Source organism: Gopherus flavomarginatus, chromosome 19, assembly GCF_025201925.1.
Source record: "Gopherus flavomarginatus isolate rGopFla2 chromosome 19, rGopFla2.mat.asm, whole genome shotgun sequence".
Taxonomy (NCBI): Eukaryota; Metazoa; Chordata; order Testudines; family Testudinidae; genus Gopherus; species Gopherus flavomarginatus.
In genome coordinates this window covers 16,661,824-16,689,261 of record NC_066635.1, presented here as the reverse complement: position 1 = coordinate 16,689,261, position 27,438 = coordinate 16,661,824, and the positions used below count along the sequence as shown (strand labels likewise).

General features: G+C 42.1%; 1 protein-coding gene and 1 pseudogene across 14 annotated transcripts in view; one reads left to right on the top strand and one right to left on the bottom strand.

The window, feature by feature from the left end:
* Positions 1 to 21,290, top strand: part of LOC127037503 (beta-arrestin-2-like) — a 101,917-nt pseudogene extending 80,627 nt beyond the window's left edge.
* The window catches only part of MSI2 (musashi RNA binding protein 2), a 381,347-nt gene extending 354,127 nt beyond the window's left edge, over positions 1 to 27,220 (bottom strand). For 13 of the 14 annotated variants that reach the window (XM_050929499.1, XM_050929502.1, XM_050929505.1 and 10 more), the window contains exons 1-5: positions 26,929 to 27,078; positions 26,591 to 26,631; positions 26,134 to 26,215; positions 25,405 to 25,489; positions 21,352 to 21,393 (exon numbers count right to left, since the gene is read on the bottom strand). In XM_050929499.1, the coding sequence (XP_050785456.1) occupies positions 21,352 to 21,393; positions 25,405 to 25,489; positions 26,134 to 26,215; positions 26,591 to 26,631; positions 26,929 to 26,990 (312 nt within the window). In that variant the 5' untranslated portion in view covers positions 26,991 to 27,078. The other variant, XM_050929500.1, reaches the window with a different exon arrangement.
* Between the last annotated feature and the right edge of the window lie 218 nt (positions 27,221 to 27,438).

Below are 27,438 nucleotides of genomic sequence, written 5' to 3'. Positions count from 1 at the left end.
ACCTCAAACACTGGAGGACTCTGTCCGAATCCTTGCAGAAAGGCAGCAAACAAAAGTGCTCTCAGCGTGAGGAGGGAGCAGACTTGATTATCAGCAATTAGTGAATTGATGGTTCTCAAAGACACTGATTGAGGCCAGCAGCTCCTATTAGCAATAGGCAAGGAAAGCCAAGGGCAAATTGTGTCAGAGCAGAGCCCAGCTCCTGAACAATGCCTCCTTAAAGAAATATATTTATATGCCCAGATTTTATGCAGTGCCAATGATAGATTACAGGACTATCAGTTAAATACAGCGCCTAGTGCCAGAAGGCCCTGATCCTTATGTGATACCTCCTTAGAAATAAGATTCATTATTTCCTCTTAGTATATTAGCATCCAAACCACACTAACTGTCAAGGGCCCGATCCACCAAACACTTACACACATAAGTAACTTTGCTCAAGCATACAAATCTGTTTGCATGCTTACTGCAGTCCCTGCTCACTGACAGCCTGATCCAAAGACTTCAATGGGCTTTGGATCAACCCCTTCTGTGTCTCAATATTTAAACTAATTTCATTTAAAATATAGCTAATACATTTAATGTAATAGTTAAATCATTAATTCGCAATCTGCTACCTTGTAATATTCTTTATTAGTGATGTCATTACTTGAGTTATACTCATTTTTCATTAAGAAGTTTGGTCCCACTCGAAAAGCATAGAATTAAACCTTTAAGCTCACTTATGATCAGGCACAGAAGCAGGTATGGTGTAGAATACACAACAGCAGACAGTTTAAATGCGCCTTTTACTTTCATTTGTCCAAGGTGCTCATGCCAAGAATCCACTTGTGGCTGCATTTCAGTTTGTTTTAATGCAATTATGGTAAAATTTGTTTTTAAAATGATTAAAAGTGTAACACAGTCCAGTGTTACGTACCCTCTAATAATCTTCATTCTGTGTCGCTGGGTCTTTGAAACTGTATCAGAGCAGTTTTATCACACGCTATGTGTATTTTTAGTTTTCTACTCCCTTCACTTCCAGAGGGGCTGTTGGGAAGAAAAAAAAAACTAAACCCACTTATTAAAAAAAAAATAGATATCTTACATAAAAGGCAGAAGGACTCACACTCTGCTAGGAAGGACTGAAAAGAAGTTGTGATTCATAGACTAACCTGTATGCCTTAAAAAGGCTGGAGCTGGACTTCAAGAACGTTACCTAATGGAGTTATACACCCACATCTCAAAAACAATGCAGCAATTTAAAAACACTTGAAACAACTATGCTTTATAGAGTTGCAAACCAAACAGGTCACATTCTAAAGTAAGTTGTTTAGCTGTACTTTTACAGAGACAAACAGGGATTTAATTCTTCTCTTTCACAAATCTAAATACACTCCATCCTTGAAGTATAGGAAAGTCTCCATTAACGAGGAAGAAAATCCTGATGTGACGCTTATGCACTGCAAAGAGTTAAAATCTGTCCATGTCCCCGGCCAATGAGAAAGTGCCTGGCTGTATCCTCCCCCAGTGCTGAAGGGCCCTGCTGATTTCAGCACAGCTGCTACCTGCAACCACATCTCCTCCCAAAGCACAAGGGGAAGGTGCAATTCTGAGCTTCTCTTTTCATCTCTATGGTGACAAAAAGCTCCGCTGAGAGAAATAAGGGTCCCTTCAACTCAAAAGGTTTCTCATTTTCAATGACTGCCTTTCACAATATTTTAATTAAATCTGTGTGGGGAATCAGGAAAAAAAAAAATTTACAGCTAGCATGCTTCATTTACGATCACAGTTACACTCCAAAAAGGTAGTTTAAGTATTTTAAAATAGAAAGCTCTGTGGGCTGAAGATTTAAAAATAAGCATACTAGCTAACTGCACAGCTGTATGAACCAACGTGTTGAAAGAGAAAAAGATCTTTTCCCTTTAACTAAATATGTTACAGAGGAAGCAAATTTCACGTATGTCTCAGCAAAATATGTTGCCGGGTAGTGCTGCAAGAGGCTGCTTTTCAAAGGGCAACTGAGCACAGATCGTTCACGATAAGGGCATCAACATTACAGTGGAATCCGTTTATATACCATCCTGCTGCAAATACCAACTGCACCCTTGTTGAGGCAACAAGCCACAGGACACAAAACACACTAACCTAGCAAGTTAAGGCTGTTTAAAGACCCAGGAAGACTACAGTATAAAAGGGGAGTCTGATGTTTTACCTTTGCTTTTAAAAACCTCAGCTGCTGTTATCAAGATAATAAAAAGTCACCCACAATCCCCTCAGTAACCTTATATACAGCATTAGCAACAGCAGGATGAGGTAACCCAAAAAATTTTATTACAGTACTGTACAAATGTAAGTGATTAATATTTTCTCACAGCAGGACATTTGAAAGAGAAAGGCATGGCTGCCATAAGCAGGCCAGGAACCATCCCTTTCCCAACTCTGCTCTTTTCCCCTTTTCCAAGCTCCAATTATTTGTATTGCAGTAGTACTATGAGTCCCAGTAAAAATCAGAATCGCATTTTCTAGGTACTGTTTACACAGTACCTACCCCTAAAGAGCTTGCACTCAATGCAAAGCATCATATTCCCAGTTGAATATACTAAAGTTCTGGGAAACAGGTATTACTCTGCATTTCATATTCAGGGTTAGCAACCAACATCTATCAGACAATACCAAAATAAACTTTGGGCATCACCCTTATGGAAAAGCCCTATCGAAATTAATAGGGATGAAACCAACGGGGGTCTAAAAAAGTTCTATAGAGGTGTTGGGTGTTTGTTTGTTTTTTCTTTTTTTTTTTTTGGTTTGTTTGTTGTTGTTGTTGTTGTTTTTAAACACAGCAGAGTATGAGACCCATTCAGTAGGTTTATTGAGCCATCCTAAAGCAGGGGTATACAGTAGAACCTCAGAGTTACAAACTGACCAGTCAACTAGACACCTCATTTGGAACCACAAGCATGCAATCAGACATGCAGCAGAGACCAAAAAAACACAGTACACTACTGTGTTAAACAAACGACAAAAGAAAAAAAAAAAGGGAAAGTTTAAAGAAAGATTTGACAAAGTAAGGGAACTGTTTCTGTGCTTGTTCCATTTAAATTAAGGTGGTTAAAAGTAGCATTTTCTTCTGCATAGTAAAATTTCAAAGCTGTATTAAGTCAACGTTCAGCTGTAAACCTTTGAAAGAACAACCAAAACGTTTTGTTCAGAGTTACAAACACTCCATTCCCGAGGCATTCGCAACTCTGAGGTTCTACTGTAGTTCTCTATCGCATCTATAGGATGGCTTCCAAAACCCTTGAACAGTGATTCCATGGAACTATTTCATAAAGAGGCAGATATGGAGCTTTAGACCAAAGGAGGCCAAACCCCCCCCTCAGAGGGCTTGGGGTGAGTATCTTAAGCTTATTTCAACAATTACAGACACTAAAGTTCTGTCATTCTGCCAGAGCTACAGAACATGCAATTTTGAGTAAGTCACTTTACCTTGCAACTCGAGTATCAGAGGGGTAGCCATGTTAGTCTGGATCTGTAAAAGCAGCAAAGAGTCTTGTGGCACCTTATAGACTGACAGACGTTTAGGAGCATGAGTTTGCATTCATAATTTGGGGATACTACCACCTCCTTACCTGATTTGGGTTCTGGGAGGAAAATTAATATTTACCAGGCACACTGAGCTCCTTGGAAGGAAGGCTCTTTAGGAGCACAAAGTATTAAAAGGAGAACAAAGAAACATATTACCAATTTAAAAAACAAAAAACAAACAAATAGAATTGCTTACATGCCGTGACTTGGTTTCAGTACAGCTCATAGTGGATCTATGTCTCCATCACAAAGAAATAGTGTTACGCTGGCACCGTCACCCAGGAAGCCAGACGTAATAGCTCTGAATTACCCTTGTACCCCAAAGAATAGTCCTCTTTGAGAAGGACTAGAACATATTGGTAGTAATAGCACCACTACTGGCAGCACTGTACCCGTTTTGTGGACAGAGACATCAGCCTTCTAGGCTGCCAGTCTGGCACCTTATCTAAGGTATAGGTAGGGTTGCCAGCACTCCAGGATTGGCCTGAAGTCTCCAGGAATTAAAGATTATGCCATGTGATGAAATCTCCAGGAATGCATCCAGACAAAACTGGCAACCCTAGGTGCAGAGTAAATTTGCATGTAAATCTGCACTGTAGCCTAATGGATAGAGCCCTGGCTCTGCCTTGCTCTGCTGAGTGACCTTGTTACTGCCGGTCTTGTTGGAGAGTCAGTCTCTGTTTTCTGTTGGGGCTGAGGGCTTTGTGGTTAAGGCACTGGATTGAGATTAAGAAAATCTGGGTTTGATTCCTGGGTCTCCTGTCAACTCCTGTCAACTCATCGTGTGACCTTCAGCAAGTCACCTCACCTGTCTGTGCCTCAGTTTCCCCATCTGTAAAATGGGGAAATGATACTGACCTTGCTTTGAGGTCTACTAATGAACGGTGCTGTGCAAAAGCTAGGCATTTTTAATTACTATTATGAATGCTACATTTTAAAATATATTATATTTTTATTACAATAGCACCTGGAGACCCCAACCGAGATTGGGGCCCCTTTGTGCAAGGATCCGTACACATGCATAGTAATGAGAGAATCTCTGCCCCAAAGAGCTTACAGTCTAAACAGATAAAGCAAGTATTATCATCATCCCCATTACAGATGGTGAATTTAGGCACAGACAGGTGAGGTGACTTGCTGAAGGTCACACGAGGAGTTGACAGGAGACCCAGCAATCAAACCCAGATCTTCTTAATCCCAGTCCAGTGCCTTAACCACAAAGCCCTCAGCCCCAACAGAAAACAGAGACTGACTCTCCAACCTGACCGGTTATTTTTCCAGTGTTCTCTTGCCCACTCCAGTACCCAATTTTTAACGGCCTCTAGAGATGTCTGCATTTGATTTAAAGGCAAAGGAGACAACAAGAGCAAAGCCAGTTCCCTCAAGTTCTCTGTTGTTTTTTCTAAGCAGCTGCAAGAGATGAAAACAAGATGTTTTATTGCTTGAAGTAGCCGGGGTTGTTAAACATGTAGCATTCTAAAATGAAATGTGACCCCTTTTCAAAGCCACTTATAGTCAAAAGGTATGTTTTTAAAAATAAAAAACACACGAAGGGAAAAAAAAGTCATTCAGGACCAAAGGTTTGTTTCAGGCTGACAGAAACAGAAGTGCCCATTTTTCATGTAAATTATTTTTTAAAAGTCATAATCGCTGCTTCAAGTCCAACTATCCCTGTATGTAAAGGCTCTTCTCCACATACATATTTTCTTGAGGGGAGGAAAAAAGAAAAAAAAAGCTTATCCCCACAAAGGAGTATGAAATAAATTGCTTTACTGAAGGTTAATAATATCCTGTCGCCGTGGTAAAAGACTCAATTACAAAACCTTCAGAAGAGCTCCCAAGGAACTCATCTGCCTGCAGTGACAGAGGCTTAAAACAGCCAAAATACAGAGAAAGGCTAAGCACTACCCAAAAGAAAGGGAAAAAGGGGGGTAGGAAAGAGTGGGGGGAGTAAAAAAACCCAAAACAAACAAGCTGGAAACTGGACACTCAAGGTTATAAAGAAAAAAAACAAAAAAACCACCATGATTCCTCCCTACACACACAATTCTCTATAATCTCAGCAAGAATTATGGCCTAGGGAGACCAGCACTAATTTTAGTATCAGATTTATTATGCAGGAGGGAGCAGGAATCAGTGAGGCCTGGCTCCCACTCCTAATCGGCAGAACTAGAGCACGCTTGGGGAAAGCTCTGCTGAAGAACAGCTTAGGCCTAGTGAAAACAAAGCCCACAGGAATCCCCCGAAGCACAACGAGCTGTGTTCTTAGGAGTCCCAGTAAAATGCAATGGATGCCAAAGCACATGATTTACAGCTCCCAGCATACGGATGGGGGAAGAACAAAGTGGGAAGTCATGACGGTCCAGTCATTAGGGCCCTAGGCTCAACTCCCTGCTCTGCTTCTCGTGTGACCTTGGGCAAGTCACTGTGTCTACACTGCATTGCAAACCCGAGTCTCCAGCTCCTGGGCTTGTGGACTCGGAGGTCCATGCTCACACTTAAGCCTCCACATCGCATCGTACATGGGGCTGGCAGTTGCTGGAGCCAGGTCTCACAGCAATGCCAATATGTCCTCACTACGCTAACTCAGGTCCACAGATTGAGCTGCGTCCACACTGTAAAGTGACAAAGCTTGGACCAGACTTTCAGTGGGATTCGGACTCCCATCAACCAACCCCATCCCCCGCCCAGTAGGATCCTGGGTCCTCAGTGCTTGCTGACCCAAGCCAGACTGGTGGTGTGTGGACAGAAGGAGGGCTGGGACTCAAGGCTTAGGATGCTGTATAATCATATTGTAATGGCCCTCACTCAGGGTCTGGTTGGAGAGTGTGGCCTAGTGGTCATGATCACAACCCCTAACTGCCAATGAGATTGCGGTGGGGGAGCCTGGGCCCTCCCTCTCCACCAGACTCTGATCCAGGGCCCTTTGGGCTACCAGTGGTCTGGCAACCAAAGCTGCTTGAGGCTCTTCTCCCTGGGCTACTTCCTCTCATCCTCCCCCCAGGTCAGCTTAGTCCAAGGCTTTCCCCCTGTTGGGGAAGTCCAAACCAAATAAGAGGGGGTTACCAATGTCCAGGCTCCACAGGTGGGGGAGGGAGGGATACTTCCATCTCTGCACTGGGTCTTCTCTTCCCTCAGGGAGGGCCCCTTTAGGCACCTGTGTCATAGCCTTTACGCTTCCCTCTTCTCTGGGCTGCAGGTCTGCTTACCTCCAGTTCTGCCACCCAAATGAGCTAATTCCCTGTCTTTTAATTCCTCCAGCAGAAAGAGCATTTGCTGCAGGTGTGGCATGGCAGGGCGGGGCAGGCTGAAATAATCCCTTAACCCTTTGTTGCCCATTGTGGGGTTTATACACCCCATCACCCATACCTTCACTCTGCCTCAATTGCCAATCTATAACGGGGAGGATAACACCATTACCTCACCTAACTTACAAGGGCGTTGTGAGGATAAATACATTAAAAGGTTGTGAGGTGCGCAGAACTACAGTAATAGTGGCCATAAAGATATTATTTTTACAGGTAAGTAATCAGAGATAGAGATTGTGACATATCCCAAGGTTCTAGGAATAAAACCTAAGAGTCTTGACTCCTGTAACCTGCCTCTAACAGCTGGCTTGCTATAAAACAATACGCTGCATGCTACAAAGCAGACAAGAGACTTCCTTAGTTCACATGTTTACCTGAAGCATGTGCTAAACACCATGTCTCATTAAGGCTACGTTTTCACTACCTGCCGTATCGGCAGGTAGCAATCGATTTCTCGGGGATCGATATATGGCATCTCATCTAGATGCCATATATCGATCCCCGAACACGCTGCTGTCGACTCCGGAACTCCACTGGAGCAAACGGCGGTAGCAGAGTCGACAGGGGGAGCAGCAGACGTCGATCCCGCGCCATGAGGACAGTAGGTAAGTCGATGTAAGATACTTCGACTTCAGCTGCGCTATTCACGTAGCTGAAGTTGCCTATCTTAGATCGATTCCCCCTCCAGTGTAGACCAGCCCTAAGGCTTTAGCTCACTATGCCTCTCTTGCCCTTCTCCCCACACCCCCAAAATTTAAGAATTTCTAAGTGTTGCTTTGCATTCTTCATTTGCTCTGATCACATTACTATTAAAAGGCCAGTTTTATGATAGCCTGGTGCACTGAGCCGGCATCAGGTGGGTCTGCTCTAGAGAACCAGTTTCTTTGGGCATTCATGAATCTTGTCCCTTGAGCATGTTTCTGTAAGTGAAACATTTTAGCTTTTGGCATGCCTCTCCCCCATTACTTCTCTTCTTCCCTGTCCCCAGTCTAAATGCTGCAGGCATCATTCTTAAGCAGATTCAAATGCAGACCGAAACCTGGCATGTTAGGAAATGCCATTTTTAACAAGCTAGTATTAGAAACAAACATTCTGCAGAGGTTTTGCACCAACAAGGAATCTCATTGATCTCTCAGCTCCCCACAAGCCCCACTGAGACAATCTGAAGGCAATCCTTAGCAGAAAGTTCAAGTCTTTTTGTGGAGAATGAAGCAAAGTTATCTACAAACACTCAACAAAAAGGCAAAGATACACCACAGCGATCATCACACTACCAGTATGTCTGCTTCTCAGCCCCTTTTGACCAAAAAGTCCCAAAACACACACACACACACACACACACACACACACACACACACACACACACACACACACACAGCTGAGCAATCTCAGAGGTACATGATTAATAGACAGGGAAATGACAAAGTGGCAATTAAGGGTTTGGAATCACCCTTTTCCAAAAATGAGAAATATTTTGGCCACGTTTCATGTGAGAATCTCAAAAGTATTTGGCAAGCACTGAACTTCTAGGCCTGACTAAACAGACACCTCTGTGCCTCCAATTTTCCCCATCTGTGAAAGGGGGGAGGTAACCACCACCTCTCTCTCGTGCACACAGAGATGAAGAGTACGATTTTAAAAAACCACCCTAAGGAACTTAAATGCTTTTGTCTCAGAGGTAACACTGGAGTTGTAATGCAAGACCAAGCCCTGGTTATACCTACAGTTTCCATCACTGTGGAGAATTACATATCCAAAAACTTTCCCAGGGCAGACAAGGTCTAAAAGTCTTCTGAAAAAAATAGGTGCGAGTTTCGAGCCCAAGACCACCAAAAGAGAAAGACTTAAATACATATCTAGGCAAAACCTGTACTGAGAGTTCCACTGGTGCAAGACCAGCACAAAGTTGCATGCAGGCACCTTTGCAGTGTACAGGCAAGATATTCCAACCATTAGCTAGTACAGAGTATTTTAGACCTTTAACCCTGCCAGGCACCAGGAAGAACTCATGCATACAGCCAACAAGCTTCCTCCACACACAGGAGCATGTTTTATCTGTTTAATCCACACTAGTGGCCAAATCATGCAAGCTAAGACTTGCTCTAGTCTCTGTTCCACTTCAAGGAGTGCTTGGTGTGCATACATCTGCCTGGATTCCAGTGATCCCCAGTTCTAGAGACTGGAAGACAAACAGATGCTGTTGGTCCTCTTCTCATTTGAAATAAACTTTAAACATTTCAAGGAAATGAAGGGAGACACACCCACAACAGCAGAAAAATTGCACCTGCCAAAGATACTTAAGAACATTACGAAAGAGCAAAATTTCCTTTGATCATCTCTGCATAAGATGTTTACCCTGTAAACCAAGTTCCTTGAATTGTGAATAGGACCCAATAAGGTTACTTTTTTTCACAGGAACACATATATTTTGCTTTGCCATCATTTTGTAATTATTTGCCTAGTTATTTTTATTTTACTTTCCACACATCGCAAGAGATCTTTAACATGTATAGAACTTTATGTAGCTGATACCACATGTTCTCTGCAGTATCAGGTACTCAGATACTACAGCGAGAGAGGCCATAAAAGTATCTAAAATAGATAATCACAGTTTATGTCTGTAATTAAAGTTCCCATAAAGTCTTAGGTTCTTTAGCATTAAAGCCTTTGGATGGGTAACCGCTCATTGATTTTTGTTTTATTAAAGCATTTTTTTCAATAGACATAAGATTGAGAGGGAAAAGAAAATAACTGCTGGGGACACCTGTTAAACTGAGATTCAGAGATCTAAGCTGACTTTTAATTAATTGTAACTCCAATGTAATCAAAGTCACATTCACAAAATTTTGGAGGAATCTTTGCTATGGAGGACTTTCAGCTAGCCTTCTACTTCATGTGAGAATTAATGGCATTGATGATTGGCCAAAGAAAAAAATCCATTATACAAGAAGATGACAACTGCTCCTTAGTAAATAACTTGCTGGGCTCAATGCGCCACTGTAGTAACCTCCCGCTTTGATCACAGTTCATGAAACTAATTGAGTCAGGAATTAAAAACATACAAATACCATGGCAAGAAAATCTCTCACTCCCTTCCACCATCACAGCCCGTCCACCCACCGGAATCTTGGACTGACTATGCCAGGAAATCCCCACTCTGATACCTAAAAGGAAAACTAGGACAAACAACTATGATTTAATCTGTCTTCAGTGCTCCGTGCATCAAGACACCCAAACTCAGGCGGGCTAGGGGATACCCCTGGTTTGCATAAAACAGAACAGACTACAGCCACCCTCCCCTACAGCATGTGGAGACGACAAGACACCATACAGTGAAAGTGGTGTGGTCCCGCTCGACAAGGCTGGATTCCAGAAGTCGGCCTATGGGGGAAGAAGGCCCCGTGTGGCACACACCTCAGTTCCACAGGGGCAGAGCATGGTCAGAGAACCCATTACCCTCCTCCTTTCCATCTCTCTAATGCTCACCCTAGGGTTCGTCTACACTGCAGTCACACTGTAGACATACACAAGATAGCTTTAATCTAGCTAGCTCCAGTACCAGAGCAGTAAGGGGCTTCATGGACTTCTGTACAAGCTTGCCAGAACCCTAGGTAATTGCCTATGCAGAAGACCCAGCTGCTGTGGCTTCACTGCTCTAGTACCCAAACTAACCAGGTTACAGCTAGCACAGACATGTCTACAGCTACCCCATGACATCAGTGTAGACACTACCCCCCCACCGTGGTTACTCAGGTGGGGGACTGGATTTGTCCCCACATCACAATGCACTACTGGAGTTATTCTCTCCCTGTTCTTCCACTTCAACTGGTGCAAACCCGTCTCCCCAGGCTCTGCACTAGCTTGTAAGTACCATGTGACAAGCATTAACCATAACTCATACCACAAAGTACCTTTCACACTGCTCTGGTCTACCCTACCCTTATCTAATTTCCCCCCCACGTCTCACTGCCGCTGCAGCTGTTCAGAAACCCAGTTGTACCACCAATCTCGTGATTTCAACAGTTACAACTCACTTAGCCCAACACAACACCGGCAATAGTTTTGGCCTGAAGCATAATTATTTTTTTTTTAACTGAGTATTTCAATCAATTCAGTCCCCGGCATATTAGTAACGATAGAAATGGCTTAAGCTTGGCGCAGTTTTCTTTCATGCATTTCCCGTCCCTTGCTCATGGACACAGGATCTCCCCATAGGTATGGCCTATATCAAACATACAATACAGAAAAAGGCAGAGCAGGCTAAGCACTGAACTGGCATTCGACTGACCAGAGTTCTAGTCTCAGCTACGCCATGTGACCCTGAGCAAGACACTCAGGCTTAGATCCTCAAAGGTATTTAGACTCCTAACTGCCTCCATGCCTGTTTCCCCTCCAATCTTTCGCCTTTGGGACAGGGATGGTCTCTTACTATGTGTCCTTATGATACAACAGGGCCTGATCTCAGCTGGGACCTCCATATGCTACTGTAATATAGTGAAATAGAACTTTCCTCCCCACTGAGTGATAAGCCCTCTACAGAATTCCAGGGTTTAGACATATGCAAAATTCATGTTCCTCAGCAGACAGTGCAGCTGATGTCCACAAACCCACAAAAGAGCTTTTCACTGAGTACGACTTGCATGGTGTAAAACTTTCAATTCCACCTTCAGTTTTATTTTGTTTTTCCCTTCCTTTCCCAGCTTCACCATGTGTGTAGCGTAGTGAGGGGCTTTGGAGTATCTGCTATGCCCAGCCCCAGAAGTGGTGGCATTTCATTGACAAGAGAAGCATTTCTTCTATTCATCTGCAACACTTTGGAATCCTCCTGCATGAGATGTGCTATATAAATGTAGGATAATATATCAGCATACTATTGTTACGTACCACAGATTCAGAGTGGAGGAAAGACAAGTGGTTCACACGTGCCCATGCTCAAAAGGCAAGCTGCATGCTGGTATCCTGTGCCTGAGAAGGGCTTATTCTCACAAGAGCTTTCAATTCTTTAAGCAAGTGCAACAGAAAAAACTGCTAATGACGTGTTCCCCACCACCACCCTCTCCAGCACTGGCCTAGTCCACTAGGCTGACCAATGAAAAAAAACATTTGCTGTTGCTAAGGATTTCAAACTGACAAGCTTTTTCACCAAAGCAGGCCCTGGACACAATCTCTAACTCACAACACAGGGTTGAGACATCCACAGACAGAGTGAAAGCTCAGCTTGGTTGGTTTCTTTTAACCTCTTTGCACAGTTATACATGATCTGAAATTGTCCTTCAGGAAGTTTACGAAAAACTAAATCTTTATACAGCAATTGTTACGAAGTCTCCTAGTAGTTCTCTATTTAAGAGGCATTCTGTTTGCTCCAGCATTTAAAGAGCTGAAAAATCTGTCAGGCCTTTTAGTTTGGATAAGGAATTGGGATTTTCAGAGCATCTTTTTGTTTCATGTCCCTCATCCTCCTCCCTGATGCAAAATTGACCCATGGAACAAATTCAAGCTAAGACAGGTAGTGGGGATATAAAATATAGATGGGAAAATGCCTATTGATTTTGTGACCAAAGCTTTTGAAGCAGGCAGGGAATCTTATTAGCAAGTCTAAGAGGGGGCAACTGAAGGGAGTTGTCCAAGATTTTGTGATTCAATCAACCAGAAGCCCTAGGTAAAGAATGGAAACTTTCCTATCAATACACATGGATCTGACTCACAAAGCCAGGATCCATACCAAAACTCTGCCCAAGTTCTGTGGCATTTGGATCCAGGGGTGGAAATGAGGTCAGTCCCATCTTTGATCATTCACATACGGAGAAAAACAAACCCAGAAGCCTTCACAACTTTAAATCATGGGAACCACTTAATTCACTAGGTATTAGTCTCTGCTGCCCCCACGCCACTTCCCCTCCCACCTGCTTGGTCCCCTCATTACTGTCACTCAGCATCAGTTTTTGCTACAGTAGTTTTCTTGGACCTTTGCCCCTTCAGTCAGCTGGAAGCCTCTTCTCTATTGTACACAAGAGTCTTTGGGAAATTAATGCAAGTCTTTGCTTGGGGGATGGAGAGGATAGAAACATTCTAGCTCTGTTATTCCACCCCTTCCTTCCTCTCTATCCCTGCCGACACAAACTTAACCCACCATCCTGCAAACACAGACTTACATTTAACTTTATGCCCTGCATTTTATGGGACTATTCAGAGACTGTAAAGCTAAGCATGCGCACAAATCTTCCCAGGGTCAGGGCCGTGCTTTGTAATTAGTTTACAAAGCATGGTCTTAAATAAAAATTAAAGCTACTGGATTGCAACAATACAGCCGTGTGTAGATCTCTAGGAAAGCCCAACACCACAGAGCAGGATAGGAGTGATTCAGTACATTCTTGAAACTTTCTCTACAATCAAGAAAAATAAAGGCAGCACTTCAGGCAATAAAGAACCCAGGAGAGAGAGGAAGCAGTGAAATCCCAGCGTTTGAAGTGAATTTATCAATATTGCATATTGATTGGATTAAAGGGACATGGTCTACTTGACAATTTGTACTGCAGTATGACCTTAGAGACCTCAGTCAGGCTGGGGCTAGGCATTGTACAAACATTAGTAACATAATAGTCCCTGCCCCAAACAGCTTACATTCTCAAACTCCAATCCCTGCAAACAAGTGAAGCATGTGTCTCATTTCAACCACAGGAACAGTCCCACTGAAGTCAATGGAACTACCCAAGCGATTAAAGCGTGCTGCCTGTCACGCTGACCGATATTGTTTCATTGTTTCCTTAAACTCCCTCATCTGCCTGTATCCATTTCTTGTCTCACACTTAGATTGGAAGCCCTGTGGGGCAGGGACCATTTCTTAGTTCTGTGTTTGTACAGGATTCAGCACAATGGGATGTATCTGCAGGACTGGACACTAAAAGAGAGCCTGGTCAATTATTTAAAAAAATTAAAAGGAGCATCAGATATCACCACGTACCCCTACATCAGACTGCCAGTTTTTGCAGATTTACACCACTGCTCCCCTCCCTCCCCATTTAAATAAATCTCTCTCTCTGGGTGAGACCCATAGAAAACAAGTGAAACAAATCGCAACTTTACAAGAGAAGTCATGAAACTGACTATACACAAAGTACTGTCAACTGCACAAAGTAATCTTCTACTCCCTGTTCTAGGCTCGCCAGTTCAACAAATCCATTTAAGAGTGCTCTTTAAATCTACCTCGATTCAGCAAAGCACTTATGCATGTGCTTAACAGATTTAAATGGGACTTATGCATGTGCTCAATTTCTTTGCTAAATAGGGACAGACTTCTGATTTAGGGCCCTAGCAATCTTAGTAGTTACTTGTAACAGCAGGTAAAATATTTTCAGATAGAAGTGTGATTTTCTAAGCTGATGGGCTCTGTGTAAGTGTCTTCCCTCCCCGTACTATAAGATCCAGAATGCCTTCCTACTTAAAAACAATAAAGCTGAAACATAGTAACATCATAAATAAATAAATAAAAGGAACTGAAAGGGCATCTAGGTATACATTAATGAGGCAAAGAGCTTGTTTTTTTCCCCTTCAATATATACCTCATTATGCTTTTTCAATAACTTTCCTCTTTTAAAAAAAAAAAGTCAAATTCCCCTAATGTCTTGGATTTCACAACATTTGGGAGAAAATCACCAGAGTCGACAGCCAAAAAAAAAAATCCATTACATTAACTGGCCTGTCACTGGCAGTGCCAAATAAATGATTTTGATGGTTATAGATCAGTCATTACTAGATCTACCTCCAGGCTGAAAAAAGGCTGAAAACTTTGCAGACACCACATACTCAATTTGGAGACAGAGTGAAACATGACAGGGTATTGGCTACCTTGCTCCTCTTCACCTCTCCTTCCTCCGCACCCTGTCCCCAACTTACCCTCACCAAAGATTGGTGCAGGGAAAAAAGTGCCTTGGAAGAAACAATGGAGGGGCGGGGAGATATAGAAAAGGGCAGGAAAGGAATAAGCCCACCAAAAAGGAACCCAATTCAGTCATCTCCAACTGGTTAGCAGCAAGTGAAAGGGAACATAATACATTGTCACCATCACTGCAACTAGGAGCCCTAGGCATGGACTTCATTGTGTTAGGTGCTGTACAAACAGATCAAAAAGCCAGTCCCTGCTCCCAAGAGCTGACAGTCTAAACAAACATCCCTAGACAGTGCTAACAGGGAGACATCTACTATACCCAAATTCACAACAGTCTCTGGGCATTATAGACCATTGAAGTGTTTTAATTTGAAAAGAAATGTTTAGTTCTCAAAACAAAAAAAGCCCAGCTCAAAAACACTACCCTTGTAAAGCCCAGGACATTTTGCCAAATATAAAGCTGCAACATGCATTGCTCGATTTCTTTTTCCCTCTGGTTGAAAAAATTAAAGAGCGTGGCTGATGCTGCATCCTGGGTGGGTCATCGGTAGCTGAATTTGAACCTGGAACTTCTGGATCTTAAACCGTGAGCCTCAACTGCCAGAGCTAAAAGATCTAGATCCAACAGGCAAGGCTGTAGCAGGCTCATCTACCACTGTATGTGGCCCAGCTGTCAATAGGGGGAGACAGGGCACAACACTTGGTGGGCAAGGGCTACGCCGGGGTGGGAGAACTACGGTCCATGGGCGGGATCCAGCCCACCAGCCATTTTAATTGGTCCCTAGCTCTCAGCTGGGGAGCGAGGTCTGAGGCTGGCCCGACTCAGGCACTCAGCCGGGGAGCAGGGTGAGGGGAGGCTCTCGGAAGCAGCGGCACGGCTTCTCTCCGGCTCCTATGCATAAGGGCAGCCAGAGGGCTCCGCCCCACAGCTGCCCCTGCCCCAAGTGCTGCCCCCACAGCTCCCATTGGCCGGCAACTGCAGCTGCCTGGCCATGCCTCCATGTAGGAGCTGGAGAAGGGACATCTGCTTCCGGGAGCCGCTGTAGGTAAGCGCCCCCCGGAGCCTGCACCCCTGAGCCTCTCTCTGGCCCCAACCCTGTGTCTCAGCCCTAATCTCTCTCCTATCCTCTGAACCCCTCAATCCCAACCCAGAACATCCTCCTAGACCTCAAACCCTTCAGCCCCAGCCCAGAGCCCGCACTCCCAGCTGGAGCCTGCAACCATTTCCTGCACACCAACCCCCTGCCCCAGCCCTGAACTCCTCATCCCCAGACCCACTCTACTGCTCACACCCCCAGTCAGAGCCCTCTTCCCTCCCCCACAGCCCACTCCTCTGCCCCAGCCTGGAGCCCCATCCCGCACCCTGAACTCCTAACAGCAACAACCACCAAATGCTTGGCTCTCATAACGCCACTGGAAGGTGAATGCTCTGTAAGAAAACAGACCATCTGGCTTGGATTTACACAGCTGTCCAAGGGACTTGGACATCTGATTTCCATTAAAATTAAAGGGAAGTAGGCATCCAAACCCCCTAGACAGCTTTGACAATCTAGCCTGTATATTTATTCTGGAAGGACTTGCTCCCTCCTTACTGTTTTGCAATAACTATTAAATATATTAGAGTGTAATAATATGATCCAAATGGAAGGGAAGGCTACAAAATTCTGCTTTTCAATCAGAACGGAGGGGTGCGTGTGTTTGATTGCACACTTACGTTCCACATGCCCAGACAGCAATCTGCCTGCTTATTTGGCTAGATGGGAGACTACCTATTCACACAGAACCCTGTATCCCTATTTGCATGTGGAAATTCAAAGCAAGAAATGAGCTGACAATCTGTCCACTGACTAGCATCTGAGGTTGAAATAACGCGCTGTCAGGTTACTTTTAATAAAGAAACGTTTATACTCAATGCTCTCTTAAAAGCTTGAAATGAGACATGCTTCCCTGGCGCATCCAGACAAACACACAAAATCCTCTCCAGTCAAAATCTTTTCACTGTTTTGCGACTGAAACTGTCATCTGGGATGATGTGTCCAGGTCATGTGTGGATGGCATTATTTAATTTGAAATACAGTCCTGAAAATGTAACGACCGCCACTCTGGGTTGACAACAGGCGCAGAACCCAGGATATTCAGCACCAAGAGCGTAGGCCTCTACCATTTGAACTAAAGGAGTAACTCCACTAGCTGGCAGCAACCATAGGCTTGTCCTTTGTGCAGACCATCTACTGGAGAAAAACAACATTTTTAGGTCAGCAGGTTACACTCAATAGTGTTTTGATATGTAATCTGCCCTCTGGCAAGTGCTCCAATCTACCCCACCTGCTAGGACTATTCACAACAAGCAGCACTGGACCCTGGTATTAATTGTACACACACACACACACTTTTCCTGTTTATGAATAGTACAGAGGACAGAGATTTTATTCGGATAAATAGGCATTTGGATAACCAAGAGGGCGTCAAACATGCTCTGCCTTTCCATCAGAAACAGCTGGACTTCACTGCTGTCACTATCCATGTGCAGTAACAGCAAGGCAACAGACTCCCTAGCACCCAGGCTCCTCCTGCAGCTGCTCAGCTCAGTGAACGCTCCAGCCCTGGCTCTTGCAGGCTGCCTGGGGATCACAGAGGCCCTGCTGAAAAGGGAGCTGGGCACCTCAGTGCTACAGTCCCCAGGGCACTCAGGGGGCCACTGCAGCAGCCAGAGCCTGAAATATGATGCCGAACAGACCAAGATGTAAGGTGTGGGCAGAGGATGTGCATGCAGGCAACTGGGCACAGGTATCAGGGAATTGCATGCTGACAGCTGGTCAAGATTGCAAACTGGGGGGCGGGTTCACAAAGGGAATTGTTTTGTGGGCAGGTCTGTCAGGGAACAAGGAAGAGATTCGGATAACGAGGAGGTTGGGATAATCCGGTTTCGATAAAACAGGAACATGTACATCTAAAAAAACCCTCAACCGTTAGTGTCCTTATTGTTAATACCGGGAATGGAAGAATTTGGTCTTTTTTCTCCTGTGTACATATTGTTTTCTTTTTAAAAGATTTTCAGGTTAGTAATGCTATAAATGCTCCACTATTGCAACATTCCTTTCAGAAGCTGGAAGTTACTCAGAATTTTTACCAGGTAACAGCAGCAACTGCAAGATGGTATATGTATATTTCCTCCATCTCAGTGTTAGCCATATTGGATAGACTCAACAAGTTTTAAACCCCTGCAGCACAATTTCTTAAAACAATGGTTGCAACTTGCCCTAGCCTTCACAAGAAGAGTAGGATTACACATTATGGTGTAATCCATTAGAGGCAAAGGCCTAGAGATCTGCTACGGTCATTGTACAAAAGAGGGGAAGAATTTTCAGCTGTTACAGCCTGCCACTTCTTGCTTCATCACTGAGGTGTAAAATCCTGAAGACACAGGTAAGGGAGCCCAAAGGAAAGTGTGTTATCACAACCCTGTTTGAAAGATAGCAATTGGCCTTCTCTAAACATTTGTTTGATTGGATCATCACAAGGGGAGGGAAAAAAAGACTTTTAAAAAATAATTTGTAGATGCGAAAATAATTTACGTGCAGAAATAAGGTAAGTATGTGAACTGGCAAAGGGTTGCACATAATCCTAATGTTACCATAGTACATCTCTCTGCTGACAGAACATAAACAGTAAATTCACTCTGTAAACAGTCCAACATGCCACCTCTGAAGGTTGGCTCTGCAGGTAAAAAGGCATACTGAGAGAGGAAAGCACTGCTACATGCTACTTATGACTGAGAACGGGGAACATTTCAAGTACCCAGCTTCCACCAATATATTTCAACAGCAATCACTTTAGAGTGCAAGAAGCGTCTGTTTCAAAAAAGAATTAATATGATACTAAACATAACAGGAAGATGAACTACTGAGAAAAGAAATCACAAAAAGATAGACATTTCATTAATGGCATTAATCTCTATGGACTCAAGCATCAACTAGTTAATTAGATTGAAGTACAGTTGCATTTTAACACTGAACATTTACTGCTCAACTGGGATAGGTGAACTGCTAAATTCTAAAGCCTTAATTCAACAGCTAATTTTAAAAAACAGGTCAAAACAGGTTTTCATTTGTAAGACATATTAAAGAATATTATGACAGCACTAATATTAAATCTGTTCTTTATTACAACTAATGTACTATGTTTCCATCCAATTTTAAGTCCTTTTTTAAGAAAAGTTAAAAAACACAACCTGCTAAACAAAAATTTGAATCCATTATTAAAAAGGTCTGAATAAAAATCAGGACTAGACGTAGGCAAAATATCAGTGTTTCTCAAACTGGGGTCGCCACTTGTGTAGGGAAAACCCCTGGCGGGCCGGACCGGTTTGTTTACATGTCCCATCCGCAGGTCCAGCCGATCGCAGCTCCCACTGGCTGCGGTTCGCTGCTCCGGGCCAATGGGGGCTGCTGGAAGCGGCGAACAGTAAGCCCCTTGGCCCACGCCACTTCCAGCAGCCCCCATTGGCCCGGAGCAGCGAACCGGAGCCAGTGGGAGCCACAATCGGCCGGATCTGCGGACGGGGCAGGTAAACAAACTGGTCCAGCCTGTCAGGGGTTTTCCCTACACAAGCGGTGACCCCAGTTTGAGAAACACTGCAAAATACGCTTATCTTTCCATACATGGTGGCTTCATGCTGAGTGGAAGACTACATATGTGCCATCATTTGCCCCATAACTTAGAGATGTTTATGATCAAGAAAAAAGGCTTTTTTTTTTAAATCCACTTAGCAAAGATGACCTGATTTTGCATTCAGATCTTTAATATGGAAGAATATTTTTGGCAACAATCAAAAATTAACTCACTCAGATCCATAATGCTCATTTGTCACTGTTTTGAGAGGAAGTCTTACGGGAAAGTTTATCATCATTACAAGCTTTTGCAAACAACACGGAAAGTACAGACAGCTTTAGTAACAGAAGACAATTAGAAATTGAAAGATGCTTTAAAAAAAAGTTCAGTGGAAACATATTACGAGGCAAGACTACCTTCATAACTTAATTTCAAGACTAGTTAGGACTTCTGTAGCTTTAAGGAATGCACTGTGTGAAACACAACACTACTCCAACAACATAATCCCAAAGCTATCAAACCCTACATAACACAAAACTCTTTGCTTAGTACAGAAACAAGCCAGCCCCCTCTTTTGTCACTAATTAACATTAGTTACATCTTAAGAAAGTAAGAGCCCTCAAAGAAAGGTTTAAGTACATTTGTTTAGTTTTAATTTCTGCATGTAAATTTTTTTTTTAAATGCTATTTCTCCTCTTGCTATATGCCCAATGTTGTTAAGTTACAGAGTTTTTTCTGGATGTGTGCTTTATACAGTATATAATGTTATAACTTCATGCACTATTAAACTGCTTGCTCTCATGAGGAATTATGTTCAATAAAAATATTAAGTTCAATTTGTTTAGGCAGTCTCTCCCCATCCAGTTTCAACCACTATTCACTTTTGCCTGTGTCTACAACTTCCTATTCTCCTCTGTACACACACACACACACACACACACACACACACACACACACACACACACACTTCTTAATGAAGGGGCAGTACCATAACAGAATACAGAAGCAAACCAGGTTGATTTTAATATATATTAATGTTGTATAACAGTTGAATTAAGTTTTTGCAGTGGAGACAAAGCAAAAAAAAAAAAAGAGAAAAGTTAACTGTAGAAACTCTCTTTCAGACTCAGACTCCTAAAGTCGAGTTAACTGACTGCACACTGGAACTTGAAAAACCGTGGTTAGCAAAAGCGGTAGATCAGTTCTAAATATTAAGAACTGTTTCAATTCCACAAACAGGTCCTCCAGCACCAAGAGTACCAAGATATATTTCAGAGATAGCATGCAGATCAAAGCTTCTCTGCACATGGCTCTAGTGTCTGTGCCAACATGGAAACTGACCACATTATAACAAAGTATGCCCTAAAAGGAGCAGGTCACTTATCCAATAAGACTAGTAGGATAAAAAGACTTAAAGCTCTTTGTTCATCTTCTTGCAAAGGCATACCCAATGCCTATAAAAGTTCAGAGCCTCAGACCACTCAAGAACTCGCTACCCATCACTTAATAGTGCCCAAAGACATCTCAAAAGTTATACAAAAGAAATCTCGCAAAGCATGAGGGCAGAGATTTATTCCCCAACCATCAAAGTCAAGGAGTTCAAAGTTCAGCCTGAAATGAGCAAGAAACCCTGCACTTAAACCAAACACTCTTCATAAATACTGTAGCAAGATACAGTACAAAATACTGTAACAATTGTAAGTAATGCAGCAATGCTCTCCCATTAGGATGAGAAAAAGCTAAGACTCCTTGAGACTGGCACAAATGACTGGGACTCCGTAAGGAGACAGTTAAACTGGAGACGTAATATCGCACAAAGTAGCTCTCCTGTAGTTTCACAGCCATATGCTGATACCCTTAAGACGCCATGCGCTCCAGCTTTAAAAGCTTTCATTGCCAATTCCCTGTTTGAAACCTGAACTGCCTGGCAACAATGACTCTCTGTGTGCCTAAAATCCTATTATTGATCCTCCTACTTACCTTAGGCTGTGCTCGTCGGGGAAATGCAACTTTAGGGTCAATCTGAGGGAAAAGAAAGGGGAAAATCAACATGTTAATTTTTTTAAACCATTGAATTATAAATCCCTCATTTCTCAGGCTTAAAATTCAGCACACTGGAGCAACTCAGAAGCTAACAGACTACAGTCAGATTTAGAGTGGGACTGAATTGATCTCATCTGTAAGTGATCTATAGTGAATTCTATACCATAACTTACATGGTACACAAGATGCTCTGTACTACTTTTTGGGCTGGTGTCTCTCCAACAAGAGCTGGATGTTAAATATTACTGGCATATTCTGTAGATTTGTATAGCGATGGACTCCATTTTGGATCACAATCTTAATCTGCAAGTTTGTTCAAAAAGAAAACAAGAACTCCCCATCCCCCCAAAATAAAAAAAGATACAAAACACTGATCCAAATGATTTACTTTTAAATTATTAGAACTATCTTGTTAAAACAACTGCACAGATTACTTTTTATAATTGAATTCCTAACTGATTTGCTTTATAGTTGCCATGAAAGGACACAGGTGGGCAATTAAAAAAAAAAATGAAAAAGAAAAAAAAATCCATGAATGGTCCCAAAGAAAAAAAAAAACAAAAAAAAAAAAACCATGAGTGCTAAACCTAGAAGAAACCACATTCTTAAAAGATTTATGCAGACTTTCTATGAAGGAGCTAACTAAAGTAATCTTAAAGGGAAAGCTGACCGCCACAGAAATAAAAAAAACAAACAAACAAACAAACAACAACAACGAAAAACCAACACCTTGTTTCATCCCTTGATATCTTATTTTTAGATGCAGGATGGATTTACTGTCTGTTTGACTTCATAAGTTAAAAAAAAGCATGTCCCCAGTTCTCTGACAATTTTAAAGCAACTTAAAAATGAGACAGCTTTAAATTACAACTGTTTCCTGCCATTCAAGGTATTAAACCCAAAAATACACATCACCAGATTCATGGCTTGTTTTAAACAGAATAATGCTTCAAACTGCTATCTTTAAAGAAAAAAAAAAAACACTAATGAAAGGTCTATATGAATTTCCTCCTCTTCTTTCAGCAGCATTTGCTCATAAGCACATCCTTAATAAAAAGTTTTGAAAAATGGATGATTTAAAGGGAAAACCCGCGTGTATAACTGCAGTAACATTTAATAGCTTCCAGTGTTACTTTTTTTTATATCAAATTTAAATCCTGGCTTTGTTAAAGGATATTTTGAAATAGAAACTATTTTAAGGGAATATTAATTTAAGATTACTTTGTGGATGAGAAATTTAAGTTTTTTAAACTAATGCTACAAGGAGATGTTGCTCATGGTGATGTCACTGACAGGTAACCCACCAGGTCACTCTATGTATCCGTAGTTTTATTCAGCTAAAAGGTCAAAATTGTGAATGGTACAATCATTTAATACTCAATTGATAAATTAATTTGTCTGTTTTACATAGAAGTGTTTTTTTCTTCTTAACATACACCTGAGAAATGAGTGATTACGTGCCACTTTATTGTTCAAAAAATATTAAAAAGTCAAATCCTTTATCTAGAAAGCTAACCTTTTTCACAGAGATTATTATCTACAAATATATTCAGCACTGACTAGGTACTTGTCTACCAGGGAAATACAACAGGTGTGGATTTTTCATTGAGATACCTGAAGGCAGAAACAACTATGCACATTTCTGTATCAGCCTCCAAAGTTATATTGTTTGCTTTTAAAAACAAATTACCAAAAAGAGAAAGATAATTAAAAAGACTCCAATCACACCACAATGGCATTATTGTAAAGTTTGGCACAGGCAAAAAGTTGCATCAAACATCAAATTCTGAAGCATAATATTCAGTTTACAGAGGCCAGTTCTCAAAGCAAAGGGTCTTTACACCACAATGAAAATATTAGGTTCAAATAACTTAATTTTTCTCATTGGAAAACTTTTGATTAGATGTCATTAGTGTGTTTAAGGGAACACACAATCAGCATGGCAAATCCGTACCTTTTGCACATCCCTGTCAACTACTGAAACAACCAGCAAAACAAAGCAAAAACTTCTACCAAAAAAAAATGTTAGTTAGATACAATTCTACTTACTGTATCTACAAGTCCTCTAGGAAATGACTATAATACTATTTCTGATATGAATGGACATTACCTAAACAAAGCTTTTAACGTAACTGTAAACAAGAGCGCCGTTTCCATGCCAATACCCAACCGATCTGATCTGCCTCCTGTGCTGAACGTTGAAACAGAGTCAAATGCTATGTTAAACTAAAGAACAGTTACTATCATATGTCTACAAATAAATGGCTGAGTGAGAACTTGGTTGGTTTTACTTTTTGATATACGCTGTTGTTGTCATGGGTGGGTTCTGTTTGTTTAAGTAGAATCAATCACTGCAGCATAATCAAATCTGATGTAAGTTTATTTTTGTCTATTTCTTTGCCCTTCCCCTGTCCATGAGCAAATTAAATACATTCCAGTGATTGAACTGTGATGCAGGGCTAACGGAAGGAGATAAAAAAATCATCAATAATAATTTTGGGGGAGCTTCTAGGTTACTGGGGGGGGTTTAATCAAGTTCAAGAAATTTTGCCTGTCTTATCTTTTATCTAAACTTATTCTTTTTGTTAAAAAAATTTATATTGAATACAGTTGTACAGCAGAAATCTGATGAGAGTTTAATCTCAGAGTTCAGTTGAATCAGTTATCTTGCCATATCTGATTAAACCTAAAATCAAATTATTAAGGAATGTGAAAGCATGAGCTGCGTGTTCAGACAAGCCCAGCAGAATTTGCTGGGCAAATTAAAACACTACATTCCACCTGCTTCTGTAGGGTTATTTTTTAAAATGTAAGTTTAAAAAAAAAATGAAAATATCATGCACTCATGTCGAGTTCAGTTCTTCTGTTCTTTATTTAGCTATATTCATCACAAAATAAGTCTTAACAGCATTAAAACATAATCCCACCAACCATCAATGCTCATGTTGAAAGAAAACATTTAAGATCCAAAACATGTACTGTAAAAGACAGTTACGAATAACAAAAACTTGACACATTTAGCAGATGTTCTGCCAGGCAGTTAAATCAAAAAGATTCTTCCCTTCCTAAAATTCTGTCCCTTTCAGACAGCACTATACCAAAAGCAATAATGACCTTTACTAGTGTCCTTTTTTCTAAGTTTGCTGAGGCTTATATTTGAAACAAAGTAACAAGCCCCAAACTCCACTTTTTGGCATGGCACTGAAAGAAGAATTAAAACCAGGGCCTATTTGCATAAACACTAAATGTCCACTGCCAGACCCAATACTGAAAATGCAATATGTGGGGCAAATCATTTCATGTAAAAAAAAAAAAAAAAATTGCAAAAAATAACAAATTGGCTGAATCTCTTGAGCATTTTCCTGCATGATCCACTGGGGACTTATTACAATGAAAAGCTTTGCAAAAATATTTATTGTTTGTGCTTCTTCCAAAGAGCCCAAAACGTTTTACCACATAAACTTGTAAGTCTCACAACATCCTCCTCCCCCTCCCTCCAAAAAAAACTATTCTGAGAGAGGTGAGATTGGAAGAACTTCAGATATGTGTGTCATTCAAGTGTAAATCATCAACTTCTAGGATAAAATGTAAAAAATAAAGAAAAAAAAGTTCCTACCAAGAGTGGCCTCTATTTTACTTATGCACCCTTCCTCTACTCCCTCCTCTCCCCAAAAAAAGTGTTAGTTTTTCACTCTATGATATTGTTAATTTTCACTGTGAGGCTGGAAGATTATAATCTGGATTTGTAGTTATAGTAAACAAAAGTGTTTTTTTTTTTAAAGTGATAGCTTTTCACAGTTAAAAGTGAAATCTGAAAAATGATCAGAATGAAAATCTAGCTCAGGGACAGTTTTATGTTGAGTTTAAACAAAAAAACTGCAGCTCCAGCAAACCAAACAAAAAGGACACTGTCCCTTTAAATAAGCCTGTCACAGTCATAACATTGCAGGAAATAAAAGACACATTAAAACAACAACGCACATCACATACCGTCTTGGAATCTAATTCATGATGGGGCTGAGCTAATACTTTATCTACACTTGCCGGATCAGCAAACGTAACGAAACCGAAGCCTCTGAAATGAGACAAAGAACAAGGTGGAGGGGGAAGGAACATAAGAGCTAGACCAAAAAAAAAAAAAAAAAAAAGCCTAATAAAAATAAAGAACAGTTTCTTCCTTTCCCCATCTGCCCACTTCCCCTGAAAAACATCTCAGGTTCAGGAGGGAGGAGATAATCTAGGTTTCTCCAATCCCACCTCCCCTTCACCTTTCAACCCCCTCTTCATGCTTTGTTTTATACTGGAGCACACAGGACTGGGGTGTTGAGATCACTGTTTTAGAGAGAAAGGGGAAACCAAAGATACTTTAAAAAAAAAAAACCACACACACACACACAACTGTCTGCAAAGTACACAGCAAAAATAGGTATATGTATGTTCTATTTCGAGTACTCCATAATTAATCAAAAGATGAAAGGGCAATTAAAATGACAGTGCAAAAAGGGGGGAAATCATATAAACAGGTCACAATCAATAGCCTTCAGCATTTTGTTTAGGGGATGGGAAAGTTTATAAAAAAATCATTTTCAACTAAAAAGGTACAGACATATTCCTAGGTACTTCTGCACAGACAATACACACACACACACACACACACAAACACAACTTTAAAACTTTGATTGTAAAACAAATTAAATTAAAAAGAGGAGGAGGATTTACCTGGAACGTTTTGTGGTAGGGTCCCTCATGACCATACATTCTCTAATTTCTCCAAATTTGCTAAAATAGTCTCTAAGGCTATCTGTAGAGAGAGAGAGAGAGAGAGAGAGAGAGAGAGAGAGAGAAAGAAAGAGGGAGGAGAGAAGAGAAATAAAAGCAAATGCAATTCTGATCACTCAAGGAGTTTTAATTTGTGGTGGGATGGATGGGGGGTGTTTTGCGTTTCTTTTTAAAGGCGCGCGCGCACACACAATTTAAGGTCGAATAGAGGACTCGACAAAGGCTTTGCTATTTGGGGGGGAAAGAATACAAATCTACAACCTTGTTCAGGAGAAGTGTGTGTGTTGTGGGGGGGGACCCCAACGGGGAGAGGTAACTGCACTGGGATAACAAAGAGCAATCAAGCAGCCATGGGTGAGGGTGGTGGGCCCCCACACACACACACCCTGTCCCTTACCTGGTGAGGTTTGCCAGCTCAGGCCTCCAATAAACATTTTACTGGAAGAAGAAAACAGAACAGAGTTAAGCACAGATGTCAGATCGGCCATTTTGACGTGTAACTTACAAAAGCTGAAAGGAAGAGAGAGTGAGGGAGCGCGCCGGGGGGAAGAGAGGAGGTGGGGAAGAAGGGAGGAGAGGAGGGGGGCAGTTCAGTGCAACCCACCCAAGGTGAGCAACTCAGGGACACGGGGGCACCGCATAGCTCTGCCTTCGGGGCTCTCTCTTATTCCTCCCCCCTCCCCGGCCAAGGAAAGCATATCAAGTGGGAATGGGGGGCAGGGGAGGTAAACTTACCCAGGGTCGTGTTGGGAGTCGTTTGGGCTTCCAGAGGTAGCTTGGCTCCCATCTGCCTCCATGTCTGCAAAAACCCACAGTGATCCTGAGCAGCGCACAGCGAAAGCCCCTGAAGAAACCCCCACCACCCTCCCCCCCCTTCTTTTTTCTTCTCCTACCAGAGAATATTACTGGAGAGAGGAGCCGGGGAAGCAGCCAGATCCGTCACACGTGGGATCAGCTTAGCTCAGCTCCTTCCCTCCCCCCCCATCTACCATCCTCTCCTCCCTCCATCTCCTGCTCCCTCCTCCTCCTCCTCTTCCCTCCCTCCCCCGAACGCACGTGGGGCGGAGTTCTAGAACGTAATGTAACCCATTCGGAGGACGTCATCAGTCTCAGCACTGCCCCTCTTCCCTCCCCCCAACTGCTCTCACACTCTTTGACCGTGACCTGGATCCTTCAGCTGCCTCTTCGCAGGGCTGGAGGGAAGGCTGCTAACCGCGCTCGGCTGTAGGCATGGTCCATCTATGC